This window comes from Merops nubicus, unplaced genomic scaffold, assembly GCF_000691845.1.
Source record: "Merops nubicus isolate BGI_N331 unplaced genomic scaffold, ASM69184v1 scaffold28270, whole genome shotgun sequence".
NCBI classification, from domain to species: Eukaryota; Metazoa; Chordata; class Aves; order Coraciiformes; family Meropidae; genus Merops; species Merops nubicus.
Window position 1 is genome coordinate 14,089 of NW_008581329.1, and position 14,993 is coordinate 29,081.

Sequence of the window (14,993 nt, forward strand, 5' to 3'; positions counted from 1 at the left end):
GTGTAGCAGTGGAAATCCTGCTCTCCCTCGGCAGCCTGCTGGGCATTTTTCTTCATATTTTCTCTTGACGCTGCTGCCTGGATGCCTTCAGTGGGGATGCACAACGTGGCTGAGACTCTGCTGCTCTTGGCAGCGTCGGTCGTGCTGGGGAGGAAAGGAACAGGGCGCTGGGGGGAGCCAGGGGCTCTGAACGTGTCAAGATGCTCCTGGAACCTGCGCCCCATAACTCACCACGCACAAAGGACAATGGTCACCTCCCCAGGCTGCAGGTGTTTCAACAACCACTGAACACTCCATCCCATTGCCAAGGGATTCGGACCAAACACGGACAATTCAACCCTCTCTGGAAGAGTGGTCATGCCTCAAAGCTGAGGTCACAGATATCCAGGGGGGGGACAGCCAGAACGTGGAGCACGAAGGAGAGCTGGGTGAGACCACGGAGGATGCACTCACATGGCCTGTGCAGGTGGTCCAGGGTTTGTCCTCTGGACCAAAAAAGGGAAGCCAGGAGAATGTGATGGACCCCAAGCACAGGAAGGAGAGAGCCTGGCTCCCTTCCACAGACACTCTCACTGCCTGCAGAGACACTGTCAGAGAAGGCAAATGTCACACACCGGTTTTTTACCAGTTGAAATATTGCTGGTGACTTTTGATGGGGACTGGGTTAAAGAGAGGAATAGATTATTGTATGTGTACATTCCAGAGGTTAGAGGAGATACCTTGGGAAAAAAATTGATCTTTTGTCTGGTCTAAAACTCACTGAACCAAACAGAAAACATCCTACTGCCTTCCACGGACTTACCCAGGCCTGATGGCCATCCCTGATGAGGTGCCAAGACCTTCTTCAGAGTGATTCCTCCTTCTGGTCTGCATTGCCCAGCTGGGAGAGTGACACAAACCACAGCAGCTTCTTGCTGGCGTGGACACGGTGCTGGGAGTCCCTGTGGCTGCAGAGCAGAGAAACAGAGGCTCGCTTTCTAACAATGTTTGGTTTCTTGGCACCCTCCACCCCGAGACCTTTCGTTGTGCTCCTCGGTCACACCACAATGAAGACAAGCTGCCCCAGCACCTGTGCCCCAATATTTCACCTCGTTAGGTCAACAGCCTGTGTAATCATAAAATAAAATATTGTAATCACAATAAAAATGGTATATGAAACAAAGTGTCCACCCAACGTCCTGGTTTCTGGCTCTCTTTGCCAACTTCTGCCCCGTCAGCCTCGGTCGTGAGGATATATAAACCAGCAGAGTCCCTGGGGTGGCCACGGCAAGAGACGGGCCGAGTCGGAAGGATGGGAGGACTGGCCAGGACAGGTAAGGATGCACCTGCAAAGGGAGCAGCTTCATACAGGCACTGCTTGGACTCGGGTGTGTCTCTGCAAGGGTCAGCTCTCAACAGAACTTGGCTTTCTGCACAGACCAACCTAAATGTGTGTGTTTCTGCAGGTTCCATTTGCTGAATTACTTCTTTTCTTAATATTGCAAAAGAGCAGGATGAACATTGTAACAATCCCCAAATGTTTTTCAGAGAGGTAGATAGCACTGTCGCCTTTCCATCTGCTTGCAGCCTCCTCCCTAACTTCCCATTCCTCAGTTCCTTCTAGCTCCTGTTTCTCTGCCCGTGCCAAAGCAGCTCCAGGACTCACTCTGCAGCGGGCAGGACGTCACTGCCAGCCCTGCTCAGCACAGACTTGCTGCAAGGCTGAGCCTGCTGACCCTGATGACTCTAACCCTAACCCTGACCCTGACCCTAACCCTAACCCTGACCCTGACCCTGACGCTGCTTTAACCCCCCACGAGGGAGCTGTGTGGTGTTACTGCACAAATGCTGAAACTGGGGATGGCAGAGCTGAGCAGGGAGCGGGCCTGTGGCTCTGCAGCGTGGCTCTGGGCTGGGCACACACCACTCTGACCTGGGCACACACCACTCTGACCCTGGCACACACCACTCTGACCCTGCTGCTGCTGCTGCTCTGCCCCCAGGCGCCGGCGTGGCGAAGCTCCGCACCCTGAGCATCCTCCTCAGCCTCCTGGGCCCCGCCTGCCCCACCAGGTCCCCCGACTGCGGGGGCATCCTCACCCCAGCGGGACTGAGCTACAGTAAGTGTGGACCCCGTGTCTCCCAGGGTGCCAGCAGGGGGGGGAGGTGGCAGCAGCTGCCAGCCCGGTGATGAAACACCAAAAGCTGCCACCAGAAACTTAATGCCACCAACCGAGTCACCTCCAGCAGCCCCTCCCTGCAGCTCAGAGCTGGGGGGTCAGTAGCGGTGGGAGCGGGTCACCAGGACGGGTTGCAGTCTGTCCACCTCTGTGCATCAGACCAGGAGCCCCAGGGGGTCTCACAGAACATCTGCCCTGTTCCACAGTTGCTGAAGCTTCAAAGCCACACGCAGAGATAGTCCTCAAGCAGGAACTAATGGCCGTGCCAGCCCCGGACCTGTTTCCCAGCTCCCCAGAGTCCAGCGGGTGAGTCCATGCTCTGTCTTGCCCAGGTTTTGCCACAACACCTCTGTGTTTAAATCAGACGTGTTTAGCTGGAGCACTGTGAACATCATCACCAAAGGTATTTTGCCAGCAAGGACAAAAATCCTCCTGGAGACCAACAGGGCTGTTTGTCAGAGTGGATTTGAAACGAGGTCCTGGCTCCTACCTTGGGGTCCAAAGGCAGCAGCCCCAGTGCCCCCCTCGGGGCACTGATGTATCTGTGAATATCTCCTGAACCTGAGGGGTTTCCCTACTGTGAGAGCAGCCAGGGGTTGCACACTGGAGGGGAAATTTAGATCAGAAATTAGGAAGAAGAAGAAATTAGGGTGGTGAGACCCTGGCCCAGGTTGCCCAGGGAAGCTGTGGATGATCCATCACTGGATGTGTTCAAGACCAGGTAGGATGGGTTGCAGAGCAACCTGCTCTAGTGGGAGGTGTCCCTTTCTGTAGCAGGGGGGTTGGAACTAGATGATCTTTAAGGTCACTTCCAAGCCAAACCATTCTGTTATTCTATGACTTCAGGATTTATCAGCACGTGCTGGTCTCCTGACACCTCCATTTCTGCTCCAGCAGGAACCAAATTGACTCCATCAAAGTCACCGAGCTGTCCCTGTCGCTCATCCCCCACACTGGGCTGCGCCTGAACATCGCTGTGGACCTTGGCATCGCCCCTGCCCCGTGAGTGCCAGGGCCACGGGGCTGGGCACAGCCCAAGCTCCCAGCCAGAGCCACGGGGCCACCTCCAGCACCTGAGTCTGCCCAGGGGAGTGGGGGGGGCTGGGGCAAGGGGCACCAGGAGCAGCCTCCACACTCCAGCCTCTGCCTCTGCTCCCCTGGCACAGCTCGAGCCCCAAGGTGAAGAGACTGTCCATCCTGGCGGACCTCCACGTGGAGATGAACCCCGAGGGGTACCTGGAGCTAGTGACCTCTGCCTGCAAGCCCACTGTGCAGGAGAAGCAGAGCACCGAGGAGATAGAAAGGTCGACCCCACAGTTTTCCTTGTTATGGGGTTTGGGTAGCAGGGGGGAAAAAAAAGACCCTGAGGCACAAGCATCTCTAGGCAGGAAGGTGACGTGACAGAGATCTGCTCACTGCTCTAAAAGCTTACAAAGGTTAACACAAAAACTGTGTCTTCGTGGGAGGGACTTTGTTCTGCTCGCAGGGTTGTTTCCCCCATTTTAAGAGTTTCATTCTCTCACCAGGGAGCAGATCTTTTTAGTAGTGTAGCAGGAACGTTTGCAGTGCAAGACCAACAGCAGCTCTTCAGTGGTTCAGGATTCTGAAGTGTAGTCATAGCTTAACAGGCAATAGAAAATATTTCCTACACTGTCCCCGGGTGCCCTTTGGGTGGGATAAAAGGTGCTCACCTACCCGGGGCTGAGCTGGTTCTTGCCTAACACCTTCTGTTCTGTTGTTTTCATGCAGCAAGTCTTCTAGTTTGGAAGAGAAAAAGCAGATTAACGTTGATAAGGTAAGATAAAACTTGTGAAGGCATGAGACAGGCCAAGACAACATTGCACAGTTCCACAAGGCTTTGAGAACCTAAAGCCAGCCTGGTGCTTTGCCAGGTCTCCCCCGGCAGCCCGGGCGGGGAGCAGCAGCCCCATGGTCACTGACTGCTGCCATGCTCCACCTCCCGGGTACCACACAGTGGGGACAGCCCATCGGAGGATGCCTGATGCCAGCAGACCCACCTACTGCCCCTCTTTCTGTTCTTTATTCCATAGATTTGCCTGGAAGTTTCCAAACTGCTGCTCTTTCCAAACGAACAGCTCATCTCTCTTACAAGTGAGCATTTGGCTTTCAGTCTCCTTATGGGCTAAGGGCTTTGGGGCTCACTTTGGAGCAGGTCACGAGGTGGGATGGGCTCCCACCCTGCAGCAGAAGCCCAGCAGCAGCAGCTCCACTGCCCCCACCTCCCCGGGGACCCCCTCCCTCCACCCGGCTCTCCTTCCCTGTCTCTGCCCCGGGGAAACCCGGATGCTGCCCAGCCCCAGCCTGCCACCACTGCTGCCCTCCTGAGCGCCCCTCTGCTCGCTTTGCAGCTCAGTTCCCCATCTCCCCGAGCTGCCAGGCCCAGTACCTGCCCCTGGCTGTGCCCGTGTTCTCCGAGCAGGGAATCACCATATCCTTGCAAGTAAGTCCTCGCTTTCCAGCGCCCCCAGCCCAGCTCCAGGCTTTGGGAGAGCCGCTTCCTCCCAGTGCGGCGTGCCCAGAGACTCCTCAAACTCCTTTTCTCCTCGCAGACAACTTTCCAGGTGGCAGGCATGGGGATCCCCCTGCCAGTCAGCCCCGTGCCGTTCACCATGCCCGAGCTGGCGAGCTCCAGCCCTTCCCACCTCACCCTGGCTTTCTCTGAGCACTTCTACACCAGCTTCTTCTTCGCTCTGGAAATCTCTGGGGCCTTCAACATGACCATCCCGGTGAGTAGAGCAAGCGAGCAAGGAGCAAAACCATGCACTGAGGGGGCCAACCCTGCCCCGTGAAGGGCTCAGAGAAGCCAAGCAGTCAGGGTGCCTCTCTGAGTGCCCGTGGGAGCCACAGCCCCTCAACCCCAGGTTCCCAGGGACATTGCTGCTCTAATGATTCATGGAAAATGAGCCATGAAGAGTAACCCGAGTGCTGCTCCAGGCCCGAGCTGGGTGCAGGAAGGCTCTGGCACCTGTCAGACCTGGCACAGAGCTCACGGCAGGGTCCACGAGGCCCCGCTGGACCAGGGCAGCCACCCAAGCAGCCAGCAGTTGGATAACAGGCTCTGCTTTCTCTTTCAGAGCCTGCTGACCACCTCCACCGTGGCACAGAAGATTACTCAGGTTTGTTGCCACCGCTCCGAGAGGCACGGCCCCACCTCGGGCAGAGCCCCCCGGCTGCCTGCCCCCCGTGCCCAGGGGTAACCCCCCTCCCTCGGCAGATGGGCTCCCTCTACCAGGAGGACGTCCCGGTGGTCCTGCAAGCCGTGTTCAGGAGCTCACCTCGGGTGGTGCTGGAGGAAGGCAAGGCAGCCCTGAAGCTCTTCCTCACCATCCACGTCGGGGCGGGATCCTCGGCTTTCCAGAGCTTCCTGAGCGTCAACGTGGTGCGTGTGCCCTGCGGGCGTGCCAAGCACAGGGGCAATGCCCTGAGCCTTCCCCTGCCCCACAGTCTCACACAGCACTGCCCCCGCTGCGGGTGGCAGCTCAGGGGTGGGTTCATGGCGTGCCCCTGCTGAGAGCTGGAGCGTTGCCTGGCTCTGATCCTGGCCTCTCTGTTCCCCCCCAGGACATGTCTGCAGGACTCCTCCTGAGCGTCGCCGACACAAAGATGAAGATCTCTGCAGCAGAGATAGAGTAATGAACCCAGCCCTGCCCCGAGCCCTCGAAGGGGACACGTCCCAGTCAGAGCAGGGAAAGGAGAGGCAAAGTGGCCCAGGGAACTCCTTAGCTTTTATGGTTTGGGCACTGCAGAGGTAGCTCTAGCCTGGAGGAAATGGTGAGATGCCAGTAACGTGGTTGGAGACACCAGTGGAAATCACACCCTTCCACCCCGTGTCCAGCACAGTGACCAGCACGTACCAACACCATCCAGCTCTTGTCCCATGCCCAGCCCACTCCCCTGTGCAGCCCACCTGCTTCAGTAGGCCCCAAGAGAGCCGTTCAGTCCAGGTCCCAGAGGCCAAAACATCCTCAAGCCCTTTGCTGTTGGGCCTGGGGGAAAATGAAGGTTCCACCCAGCTGAGCAGAGGTCCCCAGGCCCCATGGTTGCTGCTGGCTCGGCCCTGGCCTCAGCAGTAGCTCTGGGGGAGGCTGCAGCTTGTGGCAGCTCCTTACAGGCAAGTAGGCCCCAAGAGAGCCGTTCAGTCCAGGTCCCAGAGGCCAAAACATCCTCAAGCCCTTTGCTGTTGGGCCTGGGGGAAAATGAAGGTTCCACCCAGCTGAGCAGAGGTCCCCAGGCCCCATGGTTGCTGCTGGCTCGGCCCTGGCCTCAGCAGTAGCTCTGGGGGAGGCTGCAGCTTGTGGCAGCTCCTTACAGGCAGCTCCTGAGCTGCTCTTTGTTTTCCAGGGATATCGAGCTCAGCCTGGCTGCCTCCGACGTGGGTCCCGTTCCGGTAGGTGCCCCCAGCTCTGCACCCCCCAGTCACCAACCACGGCCACGTCCCCTCCTTGCACCCTGCTGCTGTGGCTGGGGGGGCAGCCCTTAGCAGCAGGGAAATGGGCACTGTGGGTGCTTGCTGCACACTGCAGCAGGGAGAGCAGGTCCACACGGGATGAGGAGAGGTGCAAGCAGCATCAGGACCCCGATTCTGCTGGCCCTGCCCCTCTCCCCCTGCTCTGGAGCAGGGCTGGGGGCTGACGGGGTTTCCTTTGCCAGGCTGACTTGCTGGAGGAGCTGCTCCTGCCCACAATCCGTGCCGAGGTCCTGGCCCAGGTGAACGGTGAGTCCTGCAGGTGCTGCCCCAGGGGGTGCGTGGTGGGGCTGAAGGCAGCACCCACCTGGCAACTTTCCCTCTTTTGTCCCCAGTGGTCCTGAGTGAAGGCATACTCCTGCCCCACATGTCCAGCTTCACCTACACCGACGTCAGCGTCGAGATTCACAAGGTGAGAAATAAGATTTTGGAATTGCTCCCTGCTTGAATTGAAGGGACCCCAGGAGCCACCTACTGGCCCCAGGATCCATCAGAGCCTGCTCCTCTAGCCCTGTTCAAGGGGTGAAGCTGGGTTCTGGGGGTCAACACGCCCAGCTGCACCCCAGCCCTGCCGACAGGAGCAGAGGCTGCGTGGGAGGGGCCGGGGGCTGTGCAGAGCCCCGGGCAGGGTGAGGGGCACCGTGCTCAGCCCTCCCTCCTCCCCGTGCTTAGGACTACGTCCTGGTCCCCTGCAACCTGGAGCTGTGGGCAAGGACTGAAGAGCAGAGCAGCACGAGCTGAATGCACAGCAAAACAGCAGCAACGTCCTTCTGTTGACTCTGAAATCACACTTTGTGCTTTGTCTCTGCTTAAGATGTTGAAAATCTTCTTTCTTGCCTTACTAAGACAACACTTGCTCGGATCTGGGTAACAGCAGTGATGCACTCGCAGCTTTCCCTTCCCCTCCTGCTCTGGACATTTTTGTAGCACAAAGAGGATGGATTGTAACAATGTTCCATGCTTTAATTAAACATTTCTCCTTCCTACTGCATTTTCTGGTATGGCTATTGTCTTTTCTCCCCTCAATGATTTGTACCTAAAGACAGAAGAATTTTGTCTTGCTAACGGACTGGTACCAGTACAGATGTCCAGACCTTACATTTAATTAAGGGACCATGAAAATTCCACTAATTTCTACAGATGCAAAGCAGTCCCTCTCAGCTGCAGAATGACACAGCCCCTACCAACAGGAGATCTTTCATCTGCCTTTTCCTCCATTTCTCCTGTTACTATGGGAACATTACAGCTGTTGGTTTTCCCTGGGTCAGGAAGAAAGGTGGGGGAAAGGGGAAAAAAAAAAAAAAAATAGAAAATCAATCTTGTACAATGGTTTCTAATTTTAGCCTTGAAGGCAGGTGTATTTTCAAGGCTGTGTTTCTGACAAAGCTCACCACAGAGGAAACACTGGGTGCAGGGGGACTGCAGGGACAGACGGTGCCAGGCGCCCGCCGTGGGGCACCCGAGACTGGCATGGTCCTTCTGGGGCACCAAGCGTGTCTCTGTGCTCGAGGGGTTGTTCAGGAAAATAAAGGAGGGGGGAAAAACCCACAACAGACTTAAGTGCCCAGAACAGTGGGCTGGCACCAGGGCTCTGAAAGGCCCCGAGTCGCTCTGCGCCGGGCGCTGCTGGCAGTGCCAGGGTGGGTGCAGGGCAGTGCCAATGCCCAGGAGCACCCGCAGCCCCCCTGCTGCCCCTCCTGGGCACGCTCTGCAGTGGGGGTGCCCAGGAACCCCTGGTCATTACAGACACATCTGCTCTCCCTTGCAGCAGCTGCACACAGCACCTCCAGCCTGCGGAGCTGCCGGGGGGCTCTCCAAAACCTCATATTTCAGAGACTCAGAAATAGGAAAGCAAACAAAACAAGCCAGGCTGATTTATCATCAGGAGTAAAAAACCCTGAAGGTTTATATGCCCAGCTTGGGGACCTGACTAATGATTTTAATGCCTGAAGTTGGCAATAGTGGGAACTGCTCCTAATAAAAGTTTCCTGGTAGAGCTGCAACCATTACTCTTCAACTAATACATCTGAAACCAGTTTCCCAAAAGGAATAAGCTACAGCAGTAAAAATGTGTATTTATTTGCCAGTGGATATTCTGCCTCCAGGCTTTAGTGCATAGCTCTGCACCCCCAGAGCAGGGTTGGGGTGACAGGAGCTGCCCACCCCAACCCCCAGCCCCCAGGTCCTGCCTGGGACAGAGCTGCTTACGTGGGAGAACTGGGGTCTGCTGCTGCTCCCTCCTGTCACCCAATTCTCTGAGCCCCCAGCAGGGCTGCAGCCATAGGAGAGAGCCAGTGCTGTCCCCAGCAGGCACTTCGGGTTCACCTGGGTAAAGAAATGCTGAAAAAAGTGTTTGTATTCGTGTCTCTGGCAAAAACAAAATCCAGCATTTCCCTGGGCAGCGTCCTTGGTGCTGCCCACGTGTGGCTTCCCTGCCGGGGGCACAGGGAGCTGGGTGTGACAGTCAGAGAGCTCAGACACTGCAGGAACAGGGCCGAGCCCCTTCCCCAGCCCTGCAGAGCAGCAGAGGGATGAAGCTTTTCCAGGATGATCCTGGAGCCAGGGCTGGAGAGCCCAAAATCCCTGTGCAGCTGTGTCAGAGCAGCCAGCCCATCACCCCGCTCCTGCTGCTCCCCCATAAAAAGATTTTCCAGCATGTTAGGGTGCTGGAAAATGAGAGTTTGGTGATTTTTCCACTATGGACAGGATTGTCCCTGTTCTCATGAACTCTGCTTTGCAGTTTCCTGCTCTGGATTTGCTCCAGCAGTTCATAGCACTAGATTTACGACTGCAGAAGTAACGAGTCACACCAAGGAGATGCTGCCCTTTCCTTCTGAAAAGGTTCCTCTGCTCCCTCCTGCCCAGCCCCACACGATAAACAGCACGGCAGAGGCCAGGCCCTGGGAGGAAAAGCTGTCTCCAGATGCACAAGAGGATTTTCCCACTTTTCTGTGACCCCAGGTTCACGCAGCCCTTGCCCCACGAGGCACCCAGCTCCCCAGTCCCACCCCTCCCACAGCTTCTGCCCCCAGGCAAACACAGCCCTGGGAGGTGACAGATCACAGCACTCTGCAGCCTGCCAGCAAAATCAATTCCCTCCAGCAAAGCAGAATGCACACACAAGTGCTGGCCAAAGGAGTGGGCAGAAAGGTGCTAAACGTCACATACCGTGCAGAAGGTGTTTGCTCAGGAGCCAGGGCAAACCCTGCACAAACAGAGCCCGTTATGCCAGCCTGCGGGCCAGGGGAATGCCTGGGGAAGCCAAGTCCAGCCAGCCCAGTATCCCTGAGGTGGCACAAAGCAGCTGCCAGCACAGGACAGTGGGGCTGCTCATCCTGCCCACAGGGTAACAGGGGCACACAGCCCCCAAAATCCTGCTCTGCCAGCACCGTGGGCACACTGGCACCAGAACGCACAAGCAGCAGGGTCTGAAATTCCCTGCTCCTGAGCACAGCCCCATGGTTCACAGCACTCCCTCTTGTTCACATTTTGCTTCACAGAAACTCCTCCCTCACGTGGCGTGGCTGGTGCCAGGGCTGGGCACAGCACCCTGCTTGAGCAGGGAGTCCCATCACCACACAGGAGCATCAGTTCTGGCCAGGGCCAGGGCAGGGTCTGTGTTGCCAGCAGCTGAACGGCCTCTGGAGAGCATGGTCCCACCAGCACCATCAGCCTGCATGGGGCTCAGGCCCAAAGGAGCCTCACAAACCACCAGCCTTCAGCATTACCATGTACTTCAACCCACCCAAACTCCTGCCATGGCACAGGTGGCAGCACATGGCACAGCTGGCAGCACATGGCACCAGGTTTGCCATTCACCCAGCCCGGGGAGCTCTGGGCAGCTCCCATGGACCAGGACTGGTGATGAGCCCAGGGCATCCTCTGCTGTTCTCAACAATTCCTCTGCAACGTCCCACTGGGATGCTGGAAATCAATGCAACAGCCAAGGGCTTTGGATGAGCAGATATTGGACTGTTCTTCCCTTTGGGCAGAAATGCCCAAATGACGTGGACTAGCTCAGGCAGCTCGGTGTGCTCCAGCATTATCCTGCTCCTCAGTTACCTGCTACTGAAGTTTTCCCTTCAGAGGCTATTAGGAAATGCTTTGTGACCTTTGGAAACTCAATTTCATTCCAGCCTCTGCTTGTGGGTTAGCATTTGGTCACCAGGTTCCCTGGCCAGGAGTAGCCACTGAACATCCAGGTGGGTTTGTTTTTCCCCTCTGGAAATCTGAGTGGAAAAATTTTTCAAACCAAAACAGCAGTTGTCACAAAGGAACCAGATCCCAAGGCAGGAGGCAGGGCAAAGACTCTCTGAGACGGATCAGAAACCAGAACCTCATTCCAAGCACTAAGAAAGTAGGAAAGTTTATTAAAGAGTTGTGTGACAAATGTATCCTGAGCTCGGGCTCAGCACTTCACAGCCTTCCAAATGTGGTTGGGGACGTTTGCTCAGAAAGGCAGATGCAATTTTTTCATTACATGAACAACAATTTTCCCTCAGAACAAAGTTAACGATTCCACGACAGCGTCACACAACTGCTATAACTGTGACCCCAAAATCATGCTAATTCCTCTAAATAAATATTTGTACACAGAGCTGCCTGTCAGGTTTTGCTTCCGCAAGTATCTCAGTACTCACATGAGCCAATTAGCTTTAAAGTGTCTTAAATGTTATCAGGAATCTGGAATCAGGTCTAGGAGAGAGGAGTAGATAACGCAGATCTCGATGCTCCATCCTCGCCTGAGACGAAAATCAAGACCTGGCCCTGGGGAAGTGCAAGGGGTGACAGAGCCACGTTACTGCCAGACCTCGAGGGACACTGGGTCACAACAGCAGCACACAGTGAACAGGAAACCCTCTGGTTTCTAAGGAGCCAGTTTGTAAGGAGGAGGGCACAGCACTGTTTGGGAAGTGTGGGAGAACATCCCAGCTCCTCTGGGACATCTCCAGGATGCACAGGGCTGGAATTCGGTGTAATTCAGGGTGCTTTGAAAGATGCCACTCAGAAGGGCTTGCCAGACTCCTGGCCTCACATCAGAGCTGCCCACAGCAAGCTCTCCAGGATGAAAGGCAGGTGGGTGGGGAGCCAGGATCTGCCCCAGAGGGGCTGGATGGTGCTTGTTGTGCACATGGTCCAGTAATACTCATGGGCATGAAGTACCCAGGCAGCATCTCCTGACCTGAAGGAGGTCAGACAAACCTGGCCTCTCAGGGGAAATCTATGGCTCTTGCCCACCAATGCACCACTGCCAGGGTGTTGATAGAGGAGCCAGCTGCCAGAACAGCCCCAGGAGCTGCCTGGTGCCTGGCAAGGGAAGAGCCCCCCCGGGCACTCACCAGCTGTAGCCGAATCTCCACCTTCACCAGGGGGATGTCCAGCACCTTCGGCAGTGGGATCCCGGGGCGCAGAGCGGCTGCGGGCACAGACAGGTCCTGACACACCCCCGGGGGCCAGCCTGGCACCCACCCTGCCAGAGCTGCTCCCAGGGGGCCAGGGCAGCAGGGCTGCTTGGGAGGCAGGGACCCAGCACACTCAGGACACTAAGGATAAGGTTGGGACTTAACTGCAGCCTCCAAAGGGGGCCGCAGACCTTGACCCGCTCTGGCTCTCCTGCTGCAGCTCTCCAGGGTGCCCACCCCCCTCCTCCCCTCGGAGCTGTCCTGGTGGCACAGCCACCCCCGTCACCTTACCGTTGGCAAGGGGCAGGAACATTTCCCCCAGCAGACTGCTGCAGTGTGGCTTCAAGGTTGAGACCTGAAGCAGAGAAGGGACAAGCGTGAGTTGCCAGGCACACGAGAGCAGCGAGCACAGCCCAGCACCAGAGCTGGAGGGCAGCCAGCCCCCAGGACTGGAGATCACTTCCCCCGACACACCAAGGGGACAAACAGTCCCTCTTCCCTTCAAAGCAAATCTGCTTTTCTTCCTCAATTTGGATTTGGTGCTTTCTTTGGGAAACCTTCTATCAGGTAAAACTGTTGCTGGAGCCCTGCCTGAGCTTTGCCTAAGCAGGGGTGAGCAGACAGACAGACTGCAGGCTTTACATTTGCATTACTGGAAAATGCAGAAACAAAAAAAAGAAAGGAGGAAAAGGAGGATTGCTGTGACCTACAAAGCAGAGCAGCCAACAGCTGAGACCAGCAGCAGCTGGAATCCACCCCAGCCAGGACACCACAGCATCCCACAGCAGCCACATCCCTCCTTCCCCAGTGCCCAGGGCACGGGACTCGGGCACTCTGCCCACCCAGCAAAGCCTAGCCTGGCATGAGAGACTTACGTCAGTGATGCCAACGTCAGACGACTCCAAGAAGAGGGAGATTCTGCAGGAGAGGAAAGCAAACAGCACATCAGGTGCCAGGGCAGTGGGCAGAGCTCGCAGAGCCCATGGCACAATGCCGGGCACCGCTGCTCAGCGCCGGGGCAGGAGCGAGGCCTCAGTGGGCCACTGGAAAGGCAGCACCCAAACCAGGCACTGCCATGCTTGTGAGAGGGAAAAGAAAACAGGAAAATAAAAGCTTCACCAAATTTTTATTGGCATGCAAAGCAGCAGCACTTCAACTGGGCACACACCAGGTCCTGGCCTCCCCTTCCCTCTCCCGTGCCCAGGTAGTTATTCACCTCAGGAGCAGAGTCAGCTCCTGCCTGGCTGAGAGCAGAGCTCCCAGAACAAGCATCCAGTCTGGATTTAAAGATCATGAGCTCTGGAGAATTTGCTACTGCTCCTAATCTATCACTGCAATCACACAACTATCTCCAGAGCTAAAACATGTGCTTTATTTCCACATCAAATTTCTCTCTTCTACTTCTATTGAATCTTGTTATAGCTTTTGTCTATTGAATTAAAAGCCCTTTGATACATTTCTGTTCTCTGTATTGCTGCATACAAGCGATGCCAATGTTGCTTCTAAATCTAGCCCTTTGACAAGCAGAATGGTTTGAAACCCTCAAACCTCACACTGCAAGGAGCACTCTCCAGTCTTCAATCACACCCCACCGGCGCTAACGGCAGCACTTGCCTTTACTCCTTTATCACTCGTGTCCAATGTTGGACACTTCAAACCACTGCCCAGCATCAAAGCCAGCTGACAGTCTTACAGTTATTGAGGTTACCCTATTTCTCCTTGTTATAAAACTGACAGAGTTTTCCTCCAGTCTCCTAAAACTTTCCCACTGCTGCAATGTTTCCTGCGAGTCAGCGGGACCTCGTGCCACCAGCCAGGGGTGAGATACTCAGATTCAGCAAACTCAATGTCTGGTTTACAGACATTGATAACATTTCAGGTTGGTGGCCCCAGAGTGAAGGCTGCAATGCAGAGACTGCTGAGGGGAGCCCCCCGAGGGGGTTCTGAGCCCCCCAAGGGGCCAGCCTACCTGCCCAGGGACAAGCCCAGCACCAGCCGGACTCCAGACAGCGACAGGCGGGCGTTCAGACTGAGGTCCTGCAAGCACACAGGGACAGGATCAGCCCGTGGGGCCAGGATCAGCCCGTGGGGACGTCCCCATGCCAGCTGCCAGTCACTTAGCTGGCTGCTGGCTTCAGCGGTTTGAGGGCTCTACACCCACACTTACAGCCCTCAGGAGCAGGATGCTGAGGATGGACCCGTCCGCACGCTTGATGAACACGTGGATCAGGACCGAAAGCTTGACAGTGGCTTTGTTTTCTTCCAGGAGGATGAGTGGGCTCCCAGACAACGTCAGCTTAAGGCTCAGAGGACTGGTCCCACCGCAGGCAGAGCACTGTGGGAACGGGGGACACGTGGTGGTGGCCACCAGCACCCCACACACTGGCCAGGCACTGGCCTGGCAGCCCGCTGGTGGACTCTCACAGCCCCACGATGGTGTAGGGCCTCCCCCAAAGTCACACAGAGCTTGAGGAAGCCAAATTTGAAGAGCAAATGGGTCCTGCAGCATGGGTCAGCAAGGGACTGAGGCAGCAAAGGTGGGCACAGAGGGGGCTGTGGCTCTAAGAGGGTGATGGAAACAGGAGATGCCAGACGTTCATCATCTCTCTGTCAGAGGCTGTGAGCTGTGAGTGAACACACGTCCCTGCTCGGGGCACAGGAGAAGGTCAGCTACAGCTGGTGGCACACAGGAGAGCAGGCACCATGCAGACACTGCCAGGGTGAAGGACTCCAGTCCCTTCACCCACTCCCACCAGCCAGCCTGGCAGCAGGGCAGCCTCAAGCTGTGCTGGCACGGCTCGGCTGTGCTGCACGCTCAGCGTGGCCAAGGAGAGGGCAGCAGAATTCTGGAGACCTTTGGCAGCAGCACGCCAGCAGGGCCAGGTGCACCACTCAGACCTGGCGAGGTTCACACAACGCCTGGCAGCAGCAGCAGCTACTCACCCC

At 56.5% G+C, this 14,993-nt stretch overlaps 2 protein-coding genes across 2 annotated transcripts in view; one reads left to right on the forward strand and one right to left on the reverse strand.

The window, feature by feature from the left end:
• The first annotated feature begins 1,291 nt into the window (after positions 1-1,291).
• On the forward strand, positions 1,292-7,386 carry LOC103781897 (protein TENP-like). Its single transcript, XM_008949627.1, has 16 exons — positions 1,292-1,313; positions 1,983-2,099; positions 2,366-2,465; positions 3,057-3,161; positions 3,326-3,463; positions 3,909-3,954; positions 4,211-4,271; positions 4,529-4,620; positions 4,730-4,906; positions 5,255-5,296; positions 5,395-5,559; positions 5,742-5,809; positions 6,522-6,567; positions 6,831-6,894; positions 6,981-7,057; positions 7,318-7,386. The coding sequence occupies exons 1-16, from the start codon at positions 1,292-1,294 to the stop codon at positions 7,384-7,386; spliced, it is 1,389 nt and encodes a 462-aa protein (XP_008947875.1).
• Positions 7,387-11,340: 3,954 nt separating this feature from the next.
• LOC103781906 (BPI fold-containing family B member 4-like) overlaps positions 11,341-14,993 on the reverse strand; it is a 10,063-nt gene continuing 6,410 nt past the window's right edge. Inside the window, exons 9-14 of the mRNA XM_008949637.1 lie at positions 14,215-14,382; positions 14,017-14,084; positions 12,923-12,965; positions 12,339-12,402; positions 11,985-12,061; positions 11,341-11,412 (exon numbers count right to left, since the gene is read on the reverse strand). Coding sequence (XP_008947885.1) covers positions 11,341-11,412; positions 11,985-12,061; positions 12,339-12,402; positions 12,923-12,965; positions 14,017-14,084; positions 14,215-14,382 — 492 coding nt within the window. The remainder of the gene's footprint in view (positions 11,413-11,984; positions 12,062-12,338; positions 12,403-12,922; positions 12,966-14,016; positions 14,085-14,214; positions 14,383-14,993) is intronic.

Excerpts from the sequence above, each read along its gene's own strand:
- LOC103781897 (XM_008949627.1), top strand. The coding sequence starts at position 1,292 with ATGGGAGGACTGGCCAGGACAG. Across the intron at positions 2,466-3,056 it reads AGCTCCCCAGAGTCCAGCGG|GAACCAAATTGACTCCATCA; the intron begins GTGAGTCCATGC and ends CTGCTCCAGCAG. Across the intron at positions 4,272-4,528 it reads ACAGCTCATCTCTCTTACAA|CTCAGTTCCCCATCTCCCCG; the intron begins GTGAGCATTTGG and ends CTCGCTTTGCAG.